We start from the raw sequence: 26,333 nt of genomic DNA, 5'->3' as shown, positions 1-26,333 counted from the left end.
AGGGGAATGAATGGGAGGCGGGCGGCACCGGCGGGCACCGGCACCGGGACACGGCACCGGGACACGGCACCGGGACACGCCACCTCCCGCCGCCGGGCTCCGCCGGCCTGGCCCGCGGCTCTCCCGCCCCTCTTCTCTCCCCTCCGCCGCCCCCCGGGCCAATAAAATGATGCAAAGCTCTGCGCTCGCTGCCGAAGGGGCTGTCAAGGGGCTTCCCGAGATCCTCGGTGTGCCGGTGCAACGTAAGGACGCTTTTCTCTTCTCCCTCCTTCGCTCCCTGCCGCAAAGGCGGCCCCGGGCCGGCGGGGCAGCGCCCTGCGGGCGGGCAGGTGCCTCCGCTCCCGTTCGCTCCCGTTCTGCACTTTCCGTTCGTTTTCCCCAGCGGGCAGCGCCGTTCACGGCCGCGAAAATGCGGAGGGTGCGGGAGGGAGAGCGGTGCCCCGGGGCGGGCGGGCAGCGGAGCGATGCGGGCCCGGCCCCGACGGGGAGGACGGCGCGGCTCCGGCTGTGCGTGTGTAAGCGTGAATTCGAGTGCGAGCGTGAGTGTGAATATGAGTGTGTGTGTGAGTGAGTGTGTGTGTGAGTGTGAGTGTGAGTGTGAGTATGAGTGTGAGTGCGGCCCCGGCCCCCGCCCGCCCCGCGCAGCGCACGACAGCCGCTGATATCGTTTATCGCGACAGGCGGCGGTGGGAAGGGGCCCAGGGTGGTGCGTGCGCGGTACCGGGAGGGTACCGAGGTGGTACCGGGATGGTACCGGGATGGTACCGGGATGGCGAGCCTGGCTGAGCGATGCCGCCGCACCCGCGTCCATCCAAAAATCACCTGCGTGTCTCTGTGGGTGCCGGCAGCCCTGCAGCCACAGGTAGCGCGTCCGTGGGGTGCGCACGGGGCTGGATGGAGCCCGTGGGGATGGATGGCGCGCCCCGAGGGGGGATGCTGGAGCCGAGCTTGGGTGACCCACGGGGGCTGTCTGTCCCCCCTGCGGCTCGTACAGGGCCGAGCCCCGCGCGGGGGCGTCCCGTGGGCACTGTGGATGCTCCCTGTGGATCCCGGGGGGGTTCGGCCGTGCCCCGGTGCGCCCGGGGGCTGCGGGCGGGCGGCTGGGGGGGCCTCCGCGGGCGGCCACCTGCGCGGGAATTGCTGCTGCTGTTGTTGTTGTTGTTATTTTTATTATTATTATTATGATTATTTCTCCCCGTTCCCGAGAGCGGGGCCTCGCCGCGCTCCCGGAATGGGGGGGACCCCACCGGGGCCACCGGGGCGATGCTCGGCCCCCTCCCCACAGCGGCGCCCAGAAAGTTGAGGGGAGGGACCCGGGGCGGTGCAGGAGGGGCGGGACGGGCCCGGCCGGGGCACGGGGGGCACGGGGGGCCCGCTCCGGGACAGGCTCCCCCCGCTCCCCGCGGAGCCCCCGCGCCGCTCCGGGCCCCGGCCCCCCCGGGCGGCTGGAATTCGTTTTCCGTGGGTTTTTCGGTGCTGCCTCTTGCCGCGGGAGCTGTCGCCGTTATCCCCCGTTCGGTCCGGTCCCTTTGCCGAGCTGCGGGAGGGTTACACGGGAGGGCCCGTTCAGCCAATTTCACCGCAGCAGAGGGGAAGGGAAATCGCGGTCAGGAGCACAGAGCCGGTGCGGGGACAGGGACGGGGACACGCAGGGTCTGTCCCACCGCCGTATCCTGAGTCAGGCCGGTTCCGGGTCGCTGGGTCACTTCTATGGCCTCGGAATCCCTTGATTTAAGAGAAAAATGAGGTGCCCAAACCACCGTGGAGCTGCATTGCCCCAGAATAGCTCCCTGATCTGGCCCTTCCCGGGGCCAACAAACTCCCTTGCCCATGACATTGTCATTCCTGTACTGACTGATGGATATCAAGAATTAGCAGGAAATAATCCAACGAGATACTATTATTATTATTATTATTATTATTATTATTATTATTATTATTATTATTATTATTATTACGAATATTGCTATTTGTATCTCCCGTAATGCTATTATTATTATTAACAATAATAATAATTAATATTATACTTATTTATGCGGAAAAAAAAAAAAGGCAGAAAGAAAATAGATGAGGCTGGGCTGCTGGAAATCATCCTCCTGTGGTTTTCCCGCTGCCCCAGCCTGAGCCCTGCGGCCGCTGCCAGCTCCCAGCCACCTGCTTTCATGTCGTGACAGATTTGGGGCCTGATCCTGCCTCAGTGCCACAGAACAAGGCCCCCTCCGAGCCACAGGAAATTCTCCCTGGGCAGGGAACCCCTTCCCAAGAAGCCCCCAGCAGCACCTCGATATTTCATCGCGTGTGAGAGGAAAATCCGTGACATTTCAATTTTTAATCGCTATTAAATCACAGTTTTTCCTCTCTCTTTAGCCACCAGCTTCTTTATTTTAGCAGCGGCTGTGTCCTACAGCATCTCTTCCTGCAGGATTTTGGGGAGCCGAGCAGCCTCTCCCCCCACCACCCCCCCGACAGGCCTCGCTTAGCCTTGCAGACGGGATTGTTCAAAATAAAATTCCCAATATTATTTATGAATATTGTTTTGCAAATCTCACCGGAGTCAAAACTTGTGCCAAAGGCTGCGGGAACAGTGCCCGGCTGCCGGCAGGCTCCGGCCAAGGGGCTGGAGCGGGGGGAGTGATTGATCGCCGCCGAGAAAGTCGTTTGCCCGCAGCACAGAAATGAATTGGAAGCTTTTTGCATGTGAAGGAATGAGGTTTCCTCCCCGCAGAAAGACTTTTGAAGGAATCCCCGGACCGGCGCTTTCCTTGGGCTCGGTGCAGGCGCCGGTACCGGCGGCCCGGGCCCCTTCGGGCTCCGCTTTTCCCCCGTATTCCCGGACCCCCATGGGTTCCATCCCTGCCCCTGAGCGGAGCAGGACTCAGCCCCAGAGCCGGGATTTGTTAGTCCGGAGCAGGACTCAGCCCCAGAGCCGGGATTTGTTAGTCCGGAGCAGGACTCAGCCCCAGAGCTGGGATTTGTTAGTCCGGGGCAGGACTCAGCCCCAGGGCCGGGGCTGTTTGTGCCCCACGCTGCCCCCGCATCTCCCCCCGCTCCCTTTTGCGGTCTGGGGGATTACTGCGGCCACCGGCCAGTTTGTTTCGTTTCAATCGATATTTCTCCAATTTTTCCCGTCGGGGAGAGGGGCGGGGAGGGGGGAATGGAAGGTGGACCCGCCGCTCATAAATCACGGCGGCGGCGGCGGCGGCGGGGGCCAGGCCGTGGCTCGGGTGCCCGTGCGTGGGAGGCGAGGCGGGGGGGGATTGCGGATCTGCCCTCGGGCTTTCGTGGGGATACGGCCAAATCCCGCCCGGGATGCACATGTGTGCGTGGGCTGTGTCCTCCCGGGGCCGAGGGGACCCCCACATTTCCCCCTCCCCCGGTTGGCACCGAGGCTGCGGCATCGCCCGCGTGGTCCCCGGTGGAGAGGGGGGACCCCGCGGCTGTGTCCCCCCCAGAGGAGCATCCAAAGCACCCCGTGCACACCAACAGGGAATGCTGGTGGGCAAACACAGCCTGGCAGCTCCTCGTTCCTGACGTACCAGTTGTACCCATTAACTTTATTCCTGTTCTGTAAAATAATTCAGGTAAAACGAGCGCAATAAATGCGAGGCAGGAAGGCAGCTGCCTCTGTGGCATAGCACAAAGCAGGGTGCGGGGCTTGAATTTGAGATATTTTCTCTCTGCAAACCAGAGGGACATCTCCTGGTTCCCCTGGCAGTTCCCCTTTTTGTTATTGTTGAAATTATTATTTTTATTATTATTATTATCATGCCGTGTGCGTACACAGGCATCATTGCACACACAGGCACCTGTGCGTGGGGATGGCGCCGTGCATCTACAGCGAAATTGGGAGGAAAATCGGTCTCCTCTTAAAAAAAAATTAGTTTTCTTTGGAAATTTGAAGGGAGATATCCTATTCTCGGCTGCGGTTATTTGCTTGTTGAAACTGAGCCGCGTCGCTGCTTTTAGGAAGGGGAAATCTCTTTGTTGGCTTTGCGAGAGTGCAGGACGGGTGCATGCAAACACACCCGTGTTCACATGAATGATCATTTAGACACAAAACGTGTCTCCTGGAGATGCACACGCGTTTATGAAACGACCCAGAAGGATTTCCTGGGGCCGGTGCCACCGCCGGTGCCAGCGGCGTTCGCGCTGCCCCGAACGGGCTCCACACACCCAGCCTGGACATCGTGGTGCTGGAGGGAGCCGGGGTTCCCAAACCAAGGAGGGAGAGAGGGACCTCTAGAAGCCGTAGAATTATTAATTTTTAATTTATGGCGCGGTTCATGGGACAGAAGCCGTGGTCTGAGGGGGATTGCAGTGTCCAGCCTGGGCAGGGATGGGATCAGCTCCCCTGAGGTACGTGGCAGGACCCCAAAGGATTTTGAAATAATGTTCGAGGCTGTAGCAAGATGAGATTTTCCTGTGCTCTTTTCCTCCTTCCTCCCGCTCTTTATTTCCTCCTTTGCCCGTTTGTTCCTCCTTCCCCCCGCTCTTCTTTTCTTTTCCCCCTCTTTTTCTTCCTTTCCTTCCTCTTTCTTTCCCTTTCTCCCCTTTTTCTCTCCCTTTCCCCTTTCTTTCCCTGCCCCCCCTTTTCCTTTCATTCTTTTCCTCCCTTGTACCATTCCTTTCCTCTCTTCTCTCACTTTTTTTTTGTTTCTCCTCTTTTTGCTTTTCTTTTTTTTTTGTTTCTGCCTAATTTTCTCCTTTTCCAGTTTCCTTTTTGAACCTTTCCTTCCTTTTCCTTTTTTAAAAAACATTTTTCCTTCTTGTGACTTTTTTTTCCTTCTCAAATATTTTTCCCTTTAAAAAAAATCTTTCTCCTTTTTTATCTTCCTTGCTTTTTACCTATTTCGTATCTCTTTTTTATTAAAAAAAACAACCTTTTAAATTCTATACCTTTTTCCTTAAAAAAAAATACTTTCCCTTTTCATAATTTTCCTTTTCTTAATATTTTCCCTTTTTTTGTAGTTTTTAAATATATTCTTTCCTTTTTAAAATCTTTCTTCTTTTAAAAAAAATTCATTTTGAAAAAATTTATTCTGCTTGGTGTTTTTTTGGTTTTTTGTTTGTTTGTTTGCTTGTTCGTTTGTTTTAATATTTTTTTCTTTTAAAACCTTTTTCCTTTTTATTTTTTTCTTCCCCCAAATCCATCTGCTTCCCTATGTGTGAGTCAGTGGGGGCAACAAGCGGTGCCCCTGCTTGGTGGTTGTGCCATTCCAGAGGCGGGGAGAGGCAGGCAGGGAAAACGCGTGGCAGAGAGGAAAACACGGCCTGAAAAACGGGGCGCAGGAAGGAAAAACACCGCGTGTGTGTCCGTCCGATCCAGCCGGGATCGGCTTTTGGCAAAGCTTTGCAGAGGGGGATGCGCGGGGATTTGCGGGGCGGCCTCTCCCAAAAGCCCCAGGATGCGGCCGGGCAGGGTTTTGGGAGCCCCGAGGGGTTGCGGTGGCTGACGCTGCTCTTCTCTCCATCCTCTCCGGGCAGAGATCCCCCAGTGCGCCGGCTGCAACCAGCACATCCTGGACAAGTTCATCCTCAAGGTGCTGGACCGGCACTGGCACAGCTCCTGCCTCAAGTGCGCCGACTGCCACATGCAGCTGGCCGAGCGCTGCTTCTCCCGCGCCGGCAGCGTCTACTGCAAGGAGGATTTCTTCAAGTGAGTAGCACCCCCCTAAGGCAGCGCCTCCCTGCCCGCGGAGCAAGCGCACAGCCCAGTTTTAAGCAGAATTTCTCCAAAAATCTTCACACAGCTCGTTGTTGTTGTTGTTGTTGTTGTGGCAATAAAGGGATGTCTGTCGGCGCTTTGCAGCGGCTGTCGGTGGGTGCTGCTTGTTGGGATGTAACCATGGCAAAGCCCCAGCTCTCCCCGGTGCTCCGGTCCCTCCCCCGTGCTGGTGCTCAGGTCCCGGGGGTGACATCCCGCGGCCGTTCCGGTGGCCCCGGCCCCGCTCGGAGCTAGAGGGCAGGAGAAACCCGCGCAAGGCGCCGGCAGCGCTGCCTCCTCCTCCCGAGTGCCTCCCTCGCCTCCTCGGGATTTGATGATGCTGTTTCTCTACCTTCACCTTTTACCTCTTTTTTTTTTTTTTTTTTTAATCGTTTTTTTGCTCCCATTAGCGTGAAAACCTCATTTGATTGCCTTGGCAGCTGCCTCTGAGCTGTGCGATGCCCCAGCCTTGGCATTTCCCTGCTCCCACGAGACAGGACAACCCGTTCCCCATTAAAAATGGACTTTGCCTTTAGGATGCTCTGATCCCTGGCTGCCGGTGAATTTTGGGAGTTTTCCCAAGGGATAGAGAAGGTTTTTTGCTGGGGGTTGGATCCCGGCCGGGGGGTGCCTTTCAGTGCTTGGATGCAGCAGCTGCTGCCCCTCGGGGACTAAAAGCCACCCCCTTGTGCCATCAGCTCCCGCTCCCGACCAGCCACACCGCCCCTGACCACAATCCTAAAGCCATTCCGGTCAGTCCCTAGACAGGACTTCCCTGCCTTCCCATCCCCAGGCTCTCCCAGATCCTCATCAGCATCAGGACCAAAGATGCAGCTCGGATTTCTCCTTCCCGGAGACGGTCAAAGCGGCCACTCCAGCCTGGGTAATAACACTTCACTTCTGATATTTTCCAGCCTATTAATCTCCGAGTCATTTAAATAGTCGCCCAAAAGGTGCGGGTAATCAATGTTAATTGGAGTTGAAAGATCAGCGACTTTCTCAGATGAGGTCCTGCCTGGATTATTTGGTGCCAATCAATAGCAGCTCGGCGCTCGCACCTCACCTTTCCTTAACCGCTCATTGATCTCGGGCTGGGAACCTGCAGGGCACGTGAGGATTTCAGCCCAACTTCGGAGGCACTTGGCAATGCAGGAGCTGCTTTGGAAAGGATCAGATCGATTTCTGATTTTTTTATTTTCTTTTTTTTTTTTCCTTCCCCCGAATTGCAGCCCTGGGTCCTTGGCTCTGCTGTCCCGGGCCCTGTGTCCCCAGATGAAGTGGAAGCACCCTGGGGTGTGGGGACAGTTGTTAAATTGGCTTTTACAGTGTTCTGTGAGAGGGGGTGAAGGGGCAGGGGGTGGGGGCTGCAGAGTGGGCACCAGCTCAGCCTTGGGAGCAGAAAAGCATCCTCTGTCCATCCTATCCCTCTCTCACTCCTGCTTTCCTTCTTCCCTCCATTCCCACCCTCCTTCCTCCTCCCCTCCATTCCCACCATTTCTCCTCCATTTATCCTCCATTCCATCCTTTCCTCATCCCTCCCTCCCTCCCTCTTGTCCATCTCCTCTCCACCCCTCTCCCTCTTTCCCCCTTCCTCTCCCACCTTCCCTCCCCTCTGACTCCAGGAGAGCTGAGGTGTCCCCAGCAAACGTCCAGGGACTCTCCCTTTAGGATACAAATCCAGAAAATGACACAAACCAGGTTTTCCCTTCTCACCTTCTGCTTCCAGCACCCCAAAATCCTGCTGGCACCACCCATGCCCAGTACCTGCCACCCATCCCTGGGTGACACCTGGGACAGTCTCAGAGACCCAGCTGTGGTGGCTGTGCCCTGCATTTCCGGAGGGGATGAGCAGTCGTGGGGCTTGAGGGTGATTTTTGGGGCTGTTCAGGCCTCAGGGGACAGCCAGAGGTGCCTGGAGTGGCTGCACTCCCTGGCACTCAAATGTCACTGCCTGTCCCCACAGCCTCGGGCTGGGGCCAAAGGGGTTGGGGCGCTCCTCTTCCTGCTCGGGGCGCTCCTGTTCCTGCTCCTTCAAAGCAGACGGGGCAGGTTTATTCTGACAGCTTTGCCACCTGGATGCTCTGTGCTGCTCTGGGGTGTTTAGGGCTGCTCTGGGGAGCAGGGGAAACCTCACAGAGCCCTGTGGAGCCAGTGGGAGGTGGGGATCTGCCCCAGCTCAGTCCCACAGCATCTGTTACCAAAAGCACCAGTGGAACATCCACTGACTTCTGTCTTCCTCCTCATGGCACGAGTCACCCTTCATTCACTGAATTCTCTTGCACACTTCCTGCACCATTCTTGCACACTCACATTCACTGCACGAACCTTCCCCACTCCCTGCAGCGTTCCTGTGCCATCCTTGCACATTTCTTTCACGCTGCTCCCACCCTCCTTGCACCGTGCTCCTTCCACACTTCTCGTCCCACTCTCACCCCCACCTTGCACACTCCCTGCAGCCCTGCTGGCAGCTTTGCTCGTGCCCCACCCCACCCCACGCCCCTGTCAGGCCATCGTTATGGTGTAAGAGCCCCATCATTCTGCATTAATCCGGGATTCATCATGCCAGCGGGGCGGCGTAATTAATTTATTTGGTATTAATGTGGATGAAATATGTACTGTCCTTGCAGGGGAAAAATCAGGCAGCCTATAAGCATTAGTTAAAAGAATCATTAAAATCAAACCTTCCTCGGCTCCATTAGGCCGGTCTCTCACTCTGAGGAAGATAAACCCCCGCCGTGTGAAGTGTCATGCATAATAAGGTTGATCGCTGGTTTCAACTCTGCCCTGTCTCCCGCTCCCCATCCCGGCAAACCCCTCCGAGCCGGGGGGCTCAGGCTCGCCCTCTTCCCCCCGCAGGCGTTTCGGGACCAAATGCACGGCGTGCCAGCAGGGCATCCCCCCGACCCAGGTGGTCCGCAAAGCCCAGGACTTCGTGTACCACCTGCACTGCTTCGCCTGCATCATCTGCAGCCGCCAGCTGGCCACGGGCGACGAGTTCTACCTGATGGAGGACGGGCGGCTGGTCTGCAAGGAGGACTACGAGACGGCCAAGCAGAACGGTAGGCACCCCGAAAAGGCTGCCAGGGGCACGGCACGCTCGGGGGCTCCGTACCCGCTGGGTTACCCACGGGAAGGGGCGCTGCGGGCTCCGGGGCAGCCGCTTTTGGGGAGATTTTCCCCAGGGTGTGATGCTGCTGCTACTGCTGCTCGGGGCTGGTACCGGCTCCTTGGCTTGCAGATGACTCCGAGGCGGGCGCGAAGCGGCCCCGGACCACGATCACGGCCAAGCAGCTGGAAACGCTGAAGAACGCCTACAAAAACTCCCCCAAGCCCGCCCGCCATGTGCGGGAGCAGCTCTCCTCCGAGACGGGGCTGGACATGAGGGTCGTGCAGGTGAGGCCGCGGTGCCCCTCTGCACCCTGCCCCGAGAGAAGGGCGATGCAGCCTCGGGGGGCTGGGTTGAGGGGATGCAGGGGTCACAGGGGCATCGGGGCCCCTGGAAGCTGGGCTGCAGGGATGATGGGCTGCTGGATTGCAGGGGGTTGCGGGAGCTGGGGGGCAGGAGTGTTGGCATGCAGGTTTGCAGGGTTCGGGGGTGCTGGGTTGCAGGGGGGTGTGGGAGCTGGGGGGTTGGCATGCGGGTTTGCAGGGTTCGGGGGTGCTGGGTTGCAGGGGGGTGTAGATGCTGGCATACCAGGATGTTGGTGTGCCAGGGTGCTGGCATGCTGGGATGTGGGGGTGCTGGGATGGATGTAGGGGTGCTGGCGATGTAAGGAGTGCCAGGATGCCGGAGCACTGGGTTGCAGAGGCGCTGGATTGCAGGGGTGCTGCCATGCAGGGCTGCCAGAGTGGCGGGAGTGCCTGGGTGCCACCGCTGTCCCCATTGCCCGCTGCAGGTGTGGTTCCAGAACCGGCGGGCCAAGGAGAAGCGGCTGAAGAAGGACGCGGGGCGGCATCGCTGGGGGCAGTTCTACAAGAGCGTGAAGCGGAGCCGCGGGGGAGGGAAGCTGGACAAGGAGAGCTCGGCCGAGGACTGCGGCGTCAGCGACAGCGAGCTCAGCTTCCGCGGTGAGCGCGGCGGCCGAGCGGGCCCGGGGGGACGCGGGGCTGCCCCCGGCGCTCACCCCCCGCCTCCGCTCTCCCTCCTGTTCCCGGCAGACGAGCAGATCCTCTCCGAGCTCGGCCACAACAACAACAACAGGGTTTACGGCTCCGTGGGGGACGTGGCGGGCGGACAGTTGCTGAACGGCGGCTTCTCCATGGAGGGCACGGGACAGACGTACCAGGACTTGCGGGACGGGAGCCCCTACGGCCTCCCGCAGTCGCCGTCCTCCATCTCTTCCCTGCCGGCGCACGGGCCCTTGCTCAACGGGCTGGACTACGCCATGGACGGCAGCCTGGGGCTGGCCCACGGGGCGCAGGGGGTGAGTCAGACGCTGCGGGCCATGGCCGGGGGGGGCCCCACCTCCGACATCTCCACGGGGAGCAGCGTCGGGTACCCAGACTTTCCCACCAGCCCGGCCTCCTGGCTGGACGACATGGATCACCCCCCCTTCTAAGCGCTGCTCGCCCCCGCCCCGGCCCCCGCGCTCCCCCCGGCCCGCAAGCGCAGCACCGAGGGCACCCGCCGGCGGCTGAGCTTCCCAGGAGATCCCATGGGAATCGGCCCTGGAGGGCTGCAGGGAGGGGGGACAGCCATGGCCGGGGTGGCTGTGCTCGGGCGGGGGGCACGGATGCCTTTGGGTGTAAGCACAAGAGAGGACCCGGCCGTGGCGGGGCCGGCGGGAGGGAGAGAAGAACAATCGGGGGTGGCAGAGCCCGTCCCGGCCCCCGCGCCAGCCCCGCAGCCCTGCCCAGCACCGCTGCTGTTCTCAAGAGTTATTTTTCCATACGGTGTTCAAACGCAGCTCGGCGCTGCCCGGAGCCTCCGCAGAAAGAGAAGTCTATATTGTAGAAGGGTTTATTTTGCCGGGGCCGTGTCCCCGCTGCCCAGGGGCCAATCCTGCCTGCTCCTGGCCCAGCGGCCGTGATTCACCCCCGGGCACGCAGGAGCGTCGCTGCTCTGTACCATGGTCACGCGAGGGGAAGGAATAAAACCAAACTGGCTCCAGCCCGGGCTGCCCGCTGGGCACGCTGTGCCATGGCAGGGCCAGCCGGGATGCCCGGGGCTGGCACCTGCACAGCAGCCACTGGAGGGGTGGGCGAGAGAGGTGGGCAACCTTTGCTCTGAGGGCATTGCAAAAGAATTTCCTCCCACGTAAGGGAACAGGAATGTCGTCAGCAGAAGCACCTGCGTGGTGGCGGGAAGGGGAGATTGGGCTGTGAGATGCTCCTGGTGGGGGTCATCCTCCTCCTTCGGTACCGTGGGTACTGAAGGGTGGGTGCAGGCGGCCAGCAAGGATCCTGGAGGCTCTGGCACATCCCACCAGCCCCATGGGTCTGCTCCTGGCCAGGCTCACTCAGCACGAGCCCTTGCTGCTCAAAAGCCACATGCCCATGTCCCCCAGCACAGCCACACCCCCGACCCTCAGACATTCAGCCCCACGGATAAGATCCAGCCCCACACTCCCTGCCCAGGGTGCCCAGCTCTGCCCCAGCCCCACAGGGATGCCCTGGCCATGGGGTCCCTGCACCCTCTCTGTCTCTGGGGTGATGCTGATGATCCCAGGCTGCCCTTCAGGGAGGGCTGGGGGTGGATCCAGTCAGTCCAGGCTCCTTCCAGAGCTGTTGAAGCTGCAGAAGCAGAGGAAAAAAAAAAAGAATAAAAAAAAAAAAAAAAAGAAAAAAAAAAAGAAAAAAAAAAAGAAAAGCCACACGAGAAAGCACATCACTGGTCTGTCCTTGTCCTTCCTTGCCCCCCCAGCTGGGTGCCTTGGTGCTGCAGGAGCTGCCCCAGCTGCATCCATGTGCCTCCCCCTCCCCAGCCTTGGGTGCTGCTTCGTGCCAAGCTCCCGGCCCTGGTGGGGAGGGGGACGGGGCAGAGCTGTGCCTGCTGCTCCCATCCCCCTTCAACAAGGCCAAATGCCTCCTCCCCTCGCTGTGTAAATTTTGTACAGTTCCAGAAAGTGAGAGTCTTGTTTCCTGGGGGAATAAAAAGGAAAAAAAAATAAAACAACCCAACGAAAAGAATAATAATAAAAAGTTTTAAAGAATAAAACCTTATTTATTGCCATGTCTTGGGGGAGAAATGATCCCCCCAAATTGCCCCCAGATTCGGGCCCAGGGCGTTGCTTTTGTACCCTGCCTCTAGTGTGTTGGCATGAGATGTGTACAGTCACCCCTCGCCGTGAGGGAAAGCGATGGCAAATAAACTCGGGATGCTTTTTAGCAGCTGCTGTCTTTGGGATTTTCTGTCTTTGGGATTTTCTTCCTCAGTGGGAGGGCAGTGCTCACCACTGGCATCACCTGCCCCAGCACTGTTGGCTCTTTGGGGTCAGGATTGCTGGGGTCGTGTCTGGATGGTGGCACTGACATCCCTGGTGATGGAACAAGTGGCACTGGTCATTGTGTCCTGGGGTGGGAATCTCCATGGGTGCCACATAGCAGCCCAAGGTGGCACAGCTTTCCTGCCCCCTGGCAGCAGTGACAGTGGGTGCCTGGCTGTGCCACCACAGCGCTCGGCAGGCACAGGTGAGATGGAAGGGACAGAGGGCTCCAAGCCTCTCCATGGGCACCTGTGTGTTGGCTTTCTATATTTTAATCATTTTAACATTTAATGCTTCTCAATTAAAGTGATTTCCTGGAGTAGATGCCAAGCTTAGGGCGAATGCACATTAACCACTTTCTGTATCGGTAGTTAAAGGCACCAAGGGATTTAACAGCAATCCACAAGGCTGCTGGGGGAAAGGTTTGGCTGAATAAAGCAGATTATAAACAATAATATATGTCTTTCTCTCCTCCCCCCCACCCCCACCCCTGCTTTCTTTTTTTTTTGGAAAGGCTCCAACCTCACAAACAGACCTAAAGTGCTATAAACATCTCCAGGGCTGAGCACTCGGCCCCAAATGTGCTCTCTGAAAGCACCAGCACTGTGGCTGCTGCTTTTCATCCTGGCTTTAACAGAGATTTTTTATTACCCAGCATGTCCATCAAGCCAGGCAGTGGCTGTGCATTACTGCCCTGCAGAGAGGTGGCCTTGCTTGTCCCCAACCTTGGTGCCACCAAAGTCAGTGCGACCCCACTACTGGGGCTGGCATCCTTGCTTCATCTGCATCCAGGTGCAAAAGCACCAGGCTGTGATGAGCCAGCCTGCAGCTCCCCTGGGCAGGGCCAAGGGGAGCAGAAGCCATGGATGGGTCTTGCTTAATATTAAGTTATTGGGAAATAACCTGCCCAAGCCATTGTGTCCCCAGCAGGGAGCCTGTGCTGTGTGTGGTGTGGTGGAGCCAGCACAGTGATTTTGTCAGCGTCACCAAACGCTGGCAGGAGCCACAGACACTGTGAGGGGCCAAGGCCCACGTGTGCCCAAGCAGCTTCCTGTCACAGCCATGGATATTTCCTCTGCTCCCCCCAGGCTGTAAATCTTGTCTGGGAAAAGCAAACTCATGGCAATATCCCACAGGGAAGCCATGGACTCCTCTTGCCACACACCCACCCAGAGGAGCAGCCTCCTCCCACAGCACAAACCCACCCTGGCAGCTCCGTGGGCCCAGCTGGGGTTTTCTGACGAGGCAGCACCAAACCCCATGATCATCCCACACCCACTTGGCCATGGCCACGAGGCAACTTTTCCCTCCTTCTGGGTACTTGACCAGCTGAGAAGATCATGAAGTGTCTGAGACAGATCCAGAGGGGTGACAGGGTGGGTGCAGGCTTATCTGTGCTCAGCTCTTACCAGATCTCAGCCCTGGAGGAGCCATTCCAGGGATGGGCACACAACAGGAGCTGCTGAGGTGGTGTTTAAAGCCATTCAATTCAGCAAAGGGGTAAAAGTCCTGTCAGCTTGGAGAGGCTGATTAGCAACATGAGTTGTGTGAGAATCAGAGGGACAGACAGACACCTGTATGACCCTGCTGGCTTTGCAGCTCTCCCTCCCCAGGACAAGAGCTCCAGCAGAACTTCCCAAGGGTTGTGGCTGCACTGAGCTGCCTCCTGTTCTTATGGCTTCCAAGTCACCCTCTGCAAAAAAAAAAAACAAACCCAAAACCAAACGAACACATTGAGGCTTGATCCCAACACTGTGCTTTTATTTATATTATTTGTTTGGACCCAGGGAAAAAAACAAACAAACAAACCAAAATTCAGCCTGAACGGGAGAGATGAGCATCTCACCTGGCCCTGCATCCCCACGGAGGAGCTGACAGGTCAGCCAACACTGCTCTGGTGAGACAGCCCATACAGTACTGTGTTTGATACATTAAAATAACACCTGGGGCCTCCTCCAGGCCCTCTCCCCTCTCCCTCCCCCCTCAATACTGATGAAGGTCAGAGCATGCCAAGCTCTGATGCCATCCTGCTCAGGGCATGCGCTTGGCCCTCGCGCCGGAGAGCCCAGCCAGACCCTGTGCTTTAAAAGGTCCCCTGGAACCCCCGAGGTGTCTGGGGAGGGCAGCAGGGAGCGGGGCAAGGGGTGTTTATTGCAGAGCATCTCTGTGCCCCGGGGCTCAGGGCTGGCCGGGGCCGTGCTGCTGCAGAGCCCGGGTGATGGCTTTGGAGTCCGTCACCTCCTCGGGCAGGCAGCCCTCCTGGTCCCGCAGCCCCGGGTCGGCTCCCGCCTGCAGCAGCAGCTCCACGATGTCCAGGAACTCGCAGGTGGCAGCTGGAGGGGGGAAAGGGAAGGGTTAGTGCGGGGATGCTGGCAGAGGTGGCGACGCTGGGCGTTTCTGGAGCGGTGGCTGTAGCTGGAGGCGGGAAACGCCGGCTCGGCAGAGCACGGCGGGGCAGAGCTCAGAACACAAAGTATCGCCGTGGATCCAACAGTGCACGGGAAGGAGAAAGGACAGAGCGAGAGCAATGCAAAACCAGGAGTACTGAGGGGGTGCAAGCAGCACCCAGAGCCTGCAGTCCAGTCAGAGGTGCTGGGAGCTGAGGGATCTGCAGGGCATCCCCTGGGACAGCTTGGCTAAGGCTCATTCCCATCCAGGGAAGGGCCCCAGAGTGCTACTGCAGCACTGCAGGGACCCCAAAGTGCCACCTGGGAAAGCACTCCCTGCCTGCTTCTGTACCCAGAATTTATAAAGCATTCACCATCTATAATGGATCTGTAAGCCCTTGGCCCTCACCTGCCTCCTGCACCTCCCGGGGAGCAGGCAGCACATCCCAGGCACGACATCTTCAGTACTGCCTCGCTCCTGGCTTTTGTCCCTCCCTTCTCTCTGCACAAAATTCAGATGGGTTATAGCTGAGGCCACCACCTCCTGGAGCACCAGTTCCATGTGACTGTGCCCATGGCCTGGGACAGCTGTTAATGGCACACATTTTATTCCACACACCTCTACTGGTAGCTGTTTTTTCAATCCTCATTTTCTCTAAGATAGAGTCAAGTTCAACCTGAGCTCTTCTCTGTCCTAGGATGTCTTACCTAAGGATGCTAAAAGAAAAAGAACCAGGAAAATCAGGAAAACTCTTTACACTGAAGAGCTGGACTTGGCTGACATCAGCAGAAGTCCCAGAGCCTGGATTTTCCCTTCAGCCTGTGCAACTCAGACCCTAGTGAAGCCAAACCTGCCTTACAAGGCCATGAAGCTGGCAGCTTCCTCTTGCATTGGTAGCAATTGGTCTTAATCATATTTTGGGTGTTTTTATAAAGCAACCGACTGACTCCTTTAGTAATTAGAGTGTCTTTTGCATTACTCTGCAGTCTTCTACTGATCCAAAAGGACAAGCAGTAATGTCTCATTAAAATAAATTCAATGTGTGATTGGAGTTTATATTGAAAGGATAAAAAAGGGGTCAAAAAGGGGAAACAGGTTGGTGAGGAAGCAGGTGGGGGTGTGGGTGAGGCTGAGCTGAAGGTGGGCACATCCCCCTGCAGAAACCAGACTTGCAGAGGTGCCAAGGAAGGTACGGTGGCAGCTTCTGGGGATGGGGAGCTGCTCCCCACAGGGAAAGGTGGCTTTCTCGTCTGGTGCCATGTCCTTGAGCCGGCTGGGGACATCCCTGGGGACGAGCACAGCTGCTGGATTTATCACACCCTGGGACCCTCGATTTGTCAAGGGCCAGAGTGGCAGCCCTGACAGTGGCACGGGTGAAGATGAATTTCCATTCAGCGCAGTTCGCCTCCCGACTCCATTAATCCTCAGGGTTCAGATGATGAATTTTTTTTTTTTTTTTTTTATTATTTATTTCCCCTCCAGCATCCCCTCCCACTGCCCTGCCCGGCGCAGACAGAGCCGAACAGATGGTGCTTTGCAGGGAAGCCGGAGTGCCCAGGAGGATACGGAGCCTGCCCACTCCACAGCCACGTGGCCACCGCTGCTGGAGAAGCCTTGATTTCCTCTGGGAGAGGCGGCAGCGATGATTTCAGTGTTCCCGGGGAGTGGCTGGATGGATGGAGAGGAGCCGAGGAGAAGGGGCTGCTCAGCACCGAGCGCACAGCCCGGGCTGCAGCCGCGGCTCCCCCGGTGGCCTCCGCTTAACCCCCGATTAAAGGCGGGGTCAGCGGCCATCGGAAGGAGCCGGGATTTATAACCCCCAGCAGGATGCGCTTTGACACCGGCTGCAATCAGGAGAGCTGTCACCACAAGGACAGCTGTCAGGCCACGCTGCCGGCTCATAAAAAGGGATGCAGACACCCTAAAAGCAGGGGCTGCCTTGCTGATGGGATTTAACCCTTCCCTGGACTCCATGAATAGCAAAAGGGAGGGCCTTGTGAAGGCACTGCTCTGCTCAGAGCCGGTGTCCGTCCATAGGAGCTCTCCTGCCTGCCCACCGCAATTAATGACTCAGTTGTGAAGTGCTGACCAAAACGGGACTGAGAGGTGACAGAGAGTTCCAGTTTCAGGCCAACAGCCACTTGAATCCAACCCAGTCACCCATTTAAGAAGCTGTTTCCAAGCTTTATGATTTATGGCCAGATCAGCAAGAAAGGGAATGAGGATGTCCTGGGGACAGCTGGGCACCCATGGGAACACCAGGCCTGTGTGCCAGCAACCCAGAGAGGCTTCCCAAAGGTGAAGGGAGGAGAGAGGGGATAATACTCAAGGGGAAGAAAAAATTTCAAGACTTCACAAACATTTGGGAAGAAAATCCTGGGAAACTGTAGTTATTGAAACACCTGAGCTGGAAGGGTAGATCAGAGAAACTATTTCTGAAATAATGTTCATTATATTAGTTATGTTTGCTTGTGTTGAACAACTGCCTCAGTCCCCAGCCAGAGGGATCCATCTGCATAGAATTTGAACTTAGGTGGTGCATCCACCTTTTCCTTTCACATACTGGGCTTGCTAGAAGCAAGTGCTCTTGGATAACTTACACATGTGCTATGCTTTTGCACAATCTACTGTGAACCCCTCAGGAGTTGGAAAAGCATCTTCCCAGGAGAGAGAATGCCCAAATGTGGAATGGCTCAGGAAGAGAAAGAGGCAATGTGTCATTTTAAGTGCTGTCCATCTGTGGACAATGCTGTGCTAAGCAACAGATTCACCATTCCTGTCACAGTGACAGGAATTTGAAAAATTGAGTATCCTACAGGAAAGATAGGAGAAATCACACATTACTGTAACTACAATCTTGGTTCAGGGACCCTGGAATCTGGGAGCTGAGCTCCAGATCCAAATGCTGTGCCTTGGACTGATGTCTGCAAAGCAATTTTGCTATTCTGCTAATGTCCTTGTGGAGAGATCAAGAAGAGAGAGAAAGACACAAACACTTCAGAATGACAAGTATGCTCTTAATTACCGTGACAGGCATCAAGAGAGAGTACAAGACAATAACTGGCTATGTCTTAATTTTGGGAAAGAGATTATGATCCAGATTAAATTGATACTTTTTTCCTATTCCCCGCACATCAGCACCACGCACATCACTTCAGTCTCTGCTTTTCTCATTTGGAGATAGAACAAACTTTCAATTAAATCACAGATCTAATTAGCCTGTAATTGTAGGAGGGACACCAACTGTGATGTGCCTCTGCTGATTCTGGTAGTAGAGAAGCTGCTGCTCTCTCAGCTGTGATCAAACAGGTTTGTCACCAGGACACATGAAGGTGGAGACCACCTTGTTTGTCCCCTTCCCCTGACCTCTGTAACCTGTTAAAACTGGCACAGACCCTCCCTGAAGGCCAAGGGATTTGGCATACCCTAACCAGAGCCACTCCTGGCTCTGCAGGTGGCACACAAACATCCTGGAGACACAGAGGTGTACAGGGAAAATCTGCATCATTAATTGAGGGAAAAGGAAGGCTTTAAGGTGACATTTGCAGAGGAGAATGAAGGGAGGGCAGCAATTTTCTCCTACCCCTACCATCCTGGGATTTGCTAGTGGAGGTAGCCACTGGTTAATCAAATCCAGCTTCCTTGCTCATTTTTCTCCTGGAAATTGTTTTCTGTCTATAAAGCACTTACTCCAGCTACAAACCCACACTGCTAAGAAGGAAGAGCCAAGCTTAGAGGCAGCTTACCATAATGGAGTGCAGTCTGGCCTTCCCCATCCTGAAAAAGAGAAAGAGACTTGAATTTAGAGGTGCAGGTAACATTGTGGTAATACAAACACATCCCAGTTTTAAATAAATAGGCTGAATCCCAGCAATGTTTTAATTGACCAGACAAACAGCCAGGACACCCAGCTACCTGACAGCTGGGATTTGAATCATCATCCACCATCACTCCCTATTGATGGATAATCAATATCTATCCACCCATAAGAGTGCGTGGATCACGTCATGACGTGAGTATAATTCAGTTCATACTGTTATCACTTCCAGCCCATAAAAATGAAGGATTTCAGTCCTATGGCCTCACTCTGGGATTCTCACTACTCCTGGTGCTTTAGTGCAAGATGTTTCAGTGCAAACCCAGCTTTGGCCAACTACCTGAGACAGGGGTAAGCACTGGGATGCTCACACAGCTTAGTGCACCGAGCTCTTCAGCACATGGGAGCACAAAGGGGAAAAAAAACCCAGTTTCTTCCACCTGAATAAATCTTAGGTCCCTGCCTTCAGAATTTAGGTCCACCCTGATACCCAGGCTAAGTTCTGTCAAGTCAGGAAAGGGCACAGTGCTCAGGGATGAGAGCAAGCTGCCAAACTCATCCTTGTGAAACACCTGCAGCGCAAGGGCAAAGCAAAGTGTGTGATTTGTAGGTGTTGGCACACAGCTCCCTGGTCCAGCTAACACTTGAGCCACTGCATCAGCTGCAATGCTTTGGGCAGTGTGACCCCTTCCCAGACTCCTGTGTCCCCTCCCCAGGGCTCTACCACAGTTGATGCTTCACATCCAGCACTGCAAAGCCAGGCACCTCACCCTGCTACAGCATCATCCTGCCACCAGAACGGGTGAAATAACAGAAGGAAAGAATTATGGCCCCTCTGCTTTCACTACCCCAACCAGGATTAGCTTCTAATTCAGTTCTTTGCCTCCTTAATTTATTTGCATCTGTTTATGGGGACTTAAGTTTTTAATTACCATCATCTTTGGGATTAAGGTGCAAATTCTACAGTTTGCTGTAGATTCTGGAGCAGGCGAAAGAGAAAAGAACAAGAAAACAGGTAGAAATTCCACTCATAGCTGGAAGTCTTCTGGTTTCTCAGTGTGTTATTCTGTTTGATATTAAGCCTGTTGAGCTGAGGAATTAGGAATGACCTGTGTTTTGGGGTGGGAGGTGCCATGCTTTGCTCTGGGACACTGCACCAACACAACAACCACGGCAGCAACAGGGATAAAAAGCCAGATGTAACAGGTATTTGCTGCCTAAATGCCCATTTCATGTCTTTTCCAGGCAAGGGGGTGGGAGGGTCTGATCTTTCCTTCCATGTGCCACTATGTCCTATTCATGTCACTCAGAGCAGTGCTTGAAGATGCCTCATTTCAGAAGCCTATTTCTGCCCAAACTGTGGGGAGCACAATGCAAATGGTGTCATTAGATGGTACCACAAACCAAAGAGCTGAGGGAATCACAGCCAGCATCCATGGATTATTCCACACTAAGGTAAGCAGTGTGAGCAAGTGCTCCTGAGCTCTCCTTAAGCACATGGCTGCTTGGAGGAGTGACAGGGCCAGCACTGACTTCAGCAAAATACTCAGCAGGGCTGGGGAAGGAGAGGCGGGAGTGCTCGAATGAGTTATTGGAAAGGCAGGATGTCAAATGTGTGGGCTGGGGGATGGGAATCCAGCTCCCCTCTGCATCACCACCTCCAAGACAGCAGCCAACAAAACCCACAGGTGAATGGGACTGGAGCCATGCAGCAGAAACCCCTTCCCACGGGAGTGCTTTGCTGCAGAACTCCCTATTAAAACACACAGGGCTGCTCCAGGAATCCTAGAGACATTTGTTCCTTTTCCAAAGGCCTGCAGAAAGCACTGCTGTTTCAGCAGCTGGCTGGGGATAACAAGGTTTTTTATTTCTCTTAGATGTACTTCCTGGCATCTGCTGGGCTAAGGAGGGAGCACAGGTCTCTGCATAGGAAATGCATCCCTTTAATCCCAGTGTGGTTTTTAAAAAGAACTATTAATCCAATGTTATGCAAACATGGTTTGCACTTTATTTACGCTGCGGATTTTCCCCCTGCTCTGAGCCAGCCCAGTGGCCAAATGCTATTTGTTACACTTCTCAGATGCCGTGCTGTTTGCTTCTATTTCCTCTGTGACAAATTTTAATCCAGGTAAATGGAAAAAGCTCTAGTGTGGTCACTTACTAAAGGCCTTGAAAGCCCTCGGGAAGCTGCTGATCTCAATCCCTCTTTGATTTGGCTTTTTGGAGCACTGTGGCTAATTGCAGCCTGATGTACCCGGCTGCTCCAGGTATGGCCACGCTGAGCCTTCACAGCAAAATGGTCACACCTGGAGACTAATCAAAGATGGGCTGTAAAAGTCAGGATTACAGCTCTCTTTGTGGGAAATTATGTGAAACAAATATTATGTGAAACAAATATTGCCTGCCAGGCACTGAAGTGTCTGTTTTGCAATCAAACACCACGTGCAGAAGATGAGTGAAGATGAATTGTAGCTGGCCTGGATGCAAGGGGTATTTCCTGATGTGCAACAGAAAGCAGAGGCCTCTTGAGCATCTTAAGGTCCTCCTCCCAAGATGTGTCTGTGTTAGGATGGATGATCCCAAACAGGGAATGGGCAGGTACAAGCCTCTGTCCTCACCCCATTGGCATCAGCCAGGAACAGGGGATCTGGAGTACATCCTTTGCAGCCAGGAGATGCCAGCAGTGATCAGATGGATCCTCTCAGCAGATGGACCAAAGAGAAGATGCTGAGTAAAGGTAGGTGGGAAACAGGAGATAGGCAGATCTGGGCCAACACTGAGCCAGGATGCCTCTGAGAAGTGCCCTTTCATGCATCTGTATCAGCTGAGAAAATGTTATTGTCACAGGTTAAAAAGGAGGAAACCTGCTCTGATTTGGTGAACTTCAACACAAAGGAGGGGAGCAGCCAGGCTCAAAGCAGCAATACACCTTCTGTAAAGGCTTGTAAGGCACTGGTAGGCCCTTGTCCCAGAGCCCTTTTAGCAATTCTCCATCTGTAAAAAGGAGGAGCTTGTGGAAATGGCAGAACCCACACAGGCAGACAGAAAGTGACCAGGAAGGAAAGACCACGACACATCAAATGTAGGAATGCTCAGTCCCAGACATGTTACTGACCAACAACAGATCTGATTCCAAGATTTCCTCTTGCCTCCTAATGCCATGTGCCACCCCTGGTGGCTTCTATAGCCTCCTGGAACATCTGGCCATGTCAGAGTGACAGCTGAGCTGCATGGCCTTTAAGGGAGATGAAAATCCAATGTCCATGCCTACCAAACCCATCAAAACAAAGATGCTACAAAATCACTGGTACTTCCTACATGCATGGTCTATGACAGATGTCACTCAATGAAAATCCAACTACCAGTGGATAACTTATTGGATAACAGGATTTTGTTCTGCTCCTGAGAAATTTAAGCAAGAGAAATGGGAGAAGATGGACCGAGCGCAGATGGACCAACTGTCTTATCTGCTAAGTGGCACTGTGGCTGCTGCACATGAATTCTGTCTTATAGCTGATGGGATTATACTGGTGCTGCCAACCCATGTTCATTCCTTGGGAATTTCTGTTCCCTGCTTAACCTAACACAAGGTCTGGACTGAAGGGCAGAGGCAAGGAAATGGCTTGGCTAAACCTGCTGAGATGCTGTGCACTCTGTAAGACACAATTTGCCATTTCAAGTAGACTTTGACTGGCCAGTGTCTGACTGTGGTTTCATGGGACAGTTTTAAAAGCAGTGCTGTATAAACACTGATAGCTCAGAGCTGCTTCATTCACCCTCCAGGCTGTGTGCAGTGGCAGGGTGGCTCGGAGGGAGACGCTGCCTCTTCCACCATCTCACCTGTTTTGTTCAGCACCAGTGGAGAAAGAGGAAAAACAAATCCATGCTTTGGTCCAGCCTGACCCCATACTGGTGATGAAGCTGGGCCTGGACCCTCCACACCAGCACAAGTGTCTGGAGGGGACCCCACACCTCCTTGAGGGCTGCTCCACACCGAGACCTCACCTCAACACCTTCAGCCACCATCCCAAGCACAGCAGGAAACCTCCACACTAACCCTGCCCTTTCGAGGGGTAGCACGCGTGCTCTTTATTTTAAGGTATTTTTCTTCCCCCATATCTCCTTTCTGCTCATTTGTGGCACCTTTTAAGGTGCAGGGCTCGTTCCCATTGACAGACTCCGAATGCTGGCAGCGATCGCAGGAGATAAGAACGATGAGGTGATAAGAGTGTTTAACAGCACTGAGTCCAGGGCAGCACGATGGGCCAGAGGGAAGATAAATATTTACACTACACCTTTAGAAGGTGAGTGAATAAAAAGGGCCAGAATAATACAGACTCTGAACAAGCACTGATGCTTAGGAGCTGTAATATAAATCTCTGCAGCCTCACACACTCACTCAAGCCAGGGAGATGAAAAATAGCAAGAAAATACCTCCCTCCACTTTTAAAAAGGGTTTTATTTCTCATTTGTTTCTACTTGAGACTTCAACTTCCCAACAATTTACTTTAACCTCATCATCATCTTATTCACTCTCTGAAATTTTCTCTCCAAGAAGACTGAGGGTAAGGCTCAACACACCAGAATTTACATGCTAATCCCCACCAATACTAAAACCAGGCAAATATAACCAGTCTGAACTCCACCAGATGATTCAGCAGGAGACATCCCCATGTGCATCCTTGGTCCCAACTCCAAGGCAGCTCAGGCACTCTCCAAGGACCAATACCATGGGACAAAGGATACAGGGCATCCCCTGCTAGAAGCAAAACCAAAAAGCCTGCACTGGTCATGAACAGCTGCTTTTTAGGGACTGCAAATAACCCAGGCTGACAAGTCCAGGACATCCTCTTAAGTTTGGTTCCTCAATTAACTCTCCCACCTCCCCTGTGTGTGCACACAGGTTTGGCAGGGTTCCCTTTCTCACTGATCTGTCCCTCTCCAAGAGCTCTCAGCTCTCTCCTCTGCTCATTCCTCCCATTCTGACCATTTCCTGCACTGTGCCAGGCAGATATCCCTCAGGATGGAAGGTGCTAGACTGGCTTTTTATCATCACCTCTTGGGCCCTTCTCCAGAGCCTACTGCCAGGCCATCATTTGGCCTATCTTCTAAGTGCCTCACAGATAAATTAGATCTGCATAGAGAAGCAATTATTACATTTCTAATGGCATGAACCCTTACAGCACAATCTGCTACTGAAAGGCAAAGAAAATTGCATTAGCTTTTGTTTGATTCAAAATTATGATCAAGGGAAGAGGGATGTTGAAGCCCTTTAAAGCCAAACCTCTGAGCTGGGGATTTTTCTGTCTGGGGACCTCCCTGCTCGTATTCACCGCTGGAGCTCATACTCGTGGTTCATTTAGGAGTACTAATTTGGAGAAGCCTTTGCTTGTAAAGCTGCTGTTAAAAGCAGATCTAAGAAAGCTCAGAGAGAAGAGGATGCCCAGGAACCACCACTGGCTCCCTCCTGAAGCCTGCATCTGCTAATGCTCCCAAAGGCCCCCAGCCCGAGGAGTTCAGTGTGCCAGGGTTATGCTAATCCCTCATCGCCCTAGTTTCTAACTGGTGCTGTACCTAAATTTCCAAGTGCAATTTCAGTGGGATTTATCACATCTACTATGATCAGCATGTAGTGCTGCTGGCACAGATACAGGCTCTCAATATCCCACTGCAGACATGGCTGTCATTAATTGCAGAACAAACTGATTTCTGAACCCATGCAGCAGCTCATGCAGCAACACTGAAACTCTCAGGGATGTTTTGCTGTTGAGCATTTTCAACCCATTTTGCAGCCAGCACTCTGTGCCCAGCTGTGTATTTGGACATATTTATGGGTTATCCAAATAATATTTGCTACTGCCTGTTACTTTCAGCACCAGGCATCTTGCTGCTCATCAAACAAGTGTGTTGGTGCAATAGAAAAGACTGCCAGGAAGCTGCAGGGATCAAAAATGTGTTCGGAGCCTAAACCTGTAACAAGTGTCACAGTGCTGTGGCTGAGCCAGCCCCTGGCAAACCATGCAAATGCCATCCCAAGCTAGGGACAGGATGATATTCCAAAGGGCAGGATGCTAATATCCTCTTCTCAGGGTGCTTCCCTGCCCCCTCCCTGCATAAAAGTTAGTGTTCCTGTACTGCTTTATCACTTTAGCATGGCTGAGGCAGATACCTGCTTATTTAAGGGGCAGGATAAATGGGCTGAGACAGCTTTCCCATCCCCAATTCACTAGGGAACGCTTGGAAATTCCACCTGACACCGGGAGCGCTCTGTGCTCTTAAACAATCTCCCGTCTGATCCGATTGTTCCCCAGTGGGGAGGCAGGCTGCAGCTAGCTCAAGAGTCATTGATTGGATTAACAGCCTAATTCCCAACAGATGAATAGAATACTGATGTCTTGTCAGCCCACATCATAGAAGGAAAACACAATCTGCTTCTACAGCCCCGAAATTTAACCCTTTGCTTCCCTGCTCCCCCCCTCCCCGGGGCTGGATGCAGGGTTCAGCATTTTCAGCTGGAGATCTTACCTATTTAAATGAGAAAAGATTTATTAACCTTTGGGACACTCTGCCTCATCATTGACATGCCATGGTATTTTCTGTAAGAAACCTTCTTTTTCACCCTTTCCACACACAAGAGATTCATACCAGAGACCTTTATTATTTTTTCTCCTCTCTTTTCCACTTGCCAATACAGGGAATGCTGTATGCTTCACAGTAAGCTGCTGAAAATTCATCAGCTCAGTGATACTTCTCCTAAAACATACAGATATTGAACGTTTTCTGAGTCTATCATTTGATCAGCAGGATGGAACTGCCTGGAAGGAAACATCCAGCTGTGCTGCAGGAGAGGCATCCCTGCAATGCCCTCTCCCTCCAATAGCTCTTGGCAAGCTGTGGGGTAGGGCTATGAAGCTGGGCACATCATTTGCTCCTGGAGAGCTCCTGTTCTCCACCTCCTAATGGAGACACTAATGTTTTCTTACCTCATAGAAAGGCTGTGATAAGAAATTAATTGCTACTGGTCAAATGTTCACTACCACAGAAGCAGGACTGTGTGCATATTAAAGAGATTCTCCAAGAAAAAAATTTATTTATGGAGTCCTTGGCACTGTCTGCGTTTATTTCCTTGTTCAGGAGACAAGAATAAATAAAAATCATCTGATTTTAAGGAATTCTTTCAAAAGGACCCTATTTTTTTCTCAGATCACTGGGGTCCATAATGCTGTGGGGGTTTTTTTGCTTCCAACACTCACCTTCTATGCTTGCATTTACAAAACAGGCAGGTATGTGAGGGTGTTACTGTGAGGGTGGGGAGGCCCTGGCACAGCTTTCCTAGAGAATCTGTGGCTGCCCCATCCCTGGAAGTGTTCAAGGCTGGGCTGGATGGGGCTCTGAGCAATTTGGTCGAGTGGGAGGTGTCCTTGCCCATAGCTGGGGGTTGGATCTGTGTGGTCTTTAAGGTCCCTTCCAACCCAAACCATTCTAAGATTCTATACATTTTTGAAGACTGCAAGGTGTGCATCACCCAAGATAAGCCAGGCTGTGCTGTGAAGCAGAAATATTTGTTATATTTCTGTGTTATATCTGTTATATTTCCAGTGTTATTTGGGTTTACAGCTCACATGCAGAGGGGAAACACTCCCTCCATCACTCCTTAACTCTAAACAAACTAATTAGCCCAGCACTAACATGACTAATAGGACAAAAAGCATGAAAGGATGGAAGTGCACACCCCTTTTTTCCCCCCTTCTATAACTAGTAGCTTCTAGTCATGATGACAGTTTTCAAGACTATAGTGTCTTATAACATTATTATGCATATAATAAACTTGCTAGGAGATTGAATGAAAGAAACAGTCCTTCCCTCTCCTGGCTTCCAGTACATCAACCTTACAGATAGTCCTGTCTTCAGAGAGACAGTGTGTCACAGTGTGCTCACAACATGGGCAGTGGGGAGGCATTAATGACAGAGCTGCCCTAACCAAAATAATTAGCCAGAG

The 26,333-nt window shown here is 53.6% G+C and overlaps 2 protein-coding genes across 2 annotated transcripts in view; one reads left to right on the top strand and one right to left on the bottom strand.

The window, feature by feature from the left end:
- The first annotated feature begins 151 nt into the window (after positions 1-151).
- LHX4 (LIM homeobox 4) lies at positions 152-10,984 on the top strand. Its single transcript, XM_054638516.2, has 6 exons — positions 152-242; positions 5,485-5,656; positions 8,561-8,763; positions 8,943-9,097; positions 9,601-9,772; positions 9,863-10,984. Exons 1-6 carry the CDS (start codon positions 167-169, stop codon positions 10,261-10,263), a joined length of 1,179 nt encoding a protein of 392 aa, XP_054494491.1. The 5' UTR covers positions 152-166; the 3' UTR covers positions 10,264-10,984.
- A 2,885-nt stretch (positions 10,985-13,869) lies between these two features.
- Positions 13,870-26,333, bottom strand: part of ACBD6 (acyl-CoA binding domain containing 6) — an 82,422-nt gene continuing 69,958 nt past the window's right edge. Inside the window, exons 7-8 of the mRNA XM_054638264.2 lie at positions 18,264-18,294; positions 13,870-14,462 (exon numbers count right to left, since the gene is read on the bottom strand). Of these exons, the coding sequence (XP_054494239.1) occupies positions 14,308-14,462; positions 18,264-18,294 (186 nt within the window). The 3' untranslated portion in view covers positions 13,870-14,307. The remainder of the gene's footprint in view (positions 14,463-18,263; positions 18,295-26,333) is intronic.

The sequence above is a fragment of the Agelaius phoeniceus genome, chromosome 8 (assembly GCF_051311805.1).
Source record: "Agelaius phoeniceus isolate bAgePho1 chromosome 8, bAgePho1.hap1, whole genome shotgun sequence".
NCBI lineage: Eukaryota > Metazoa > Chordata > Aves > Passeriformes > Icteridae > Agelaius > Agelaius phoeniceus.
Note: the sequence above shows the minus strand (reverse complement) of the source record. Positions and strands in the feature narration are given on the sequence as shown.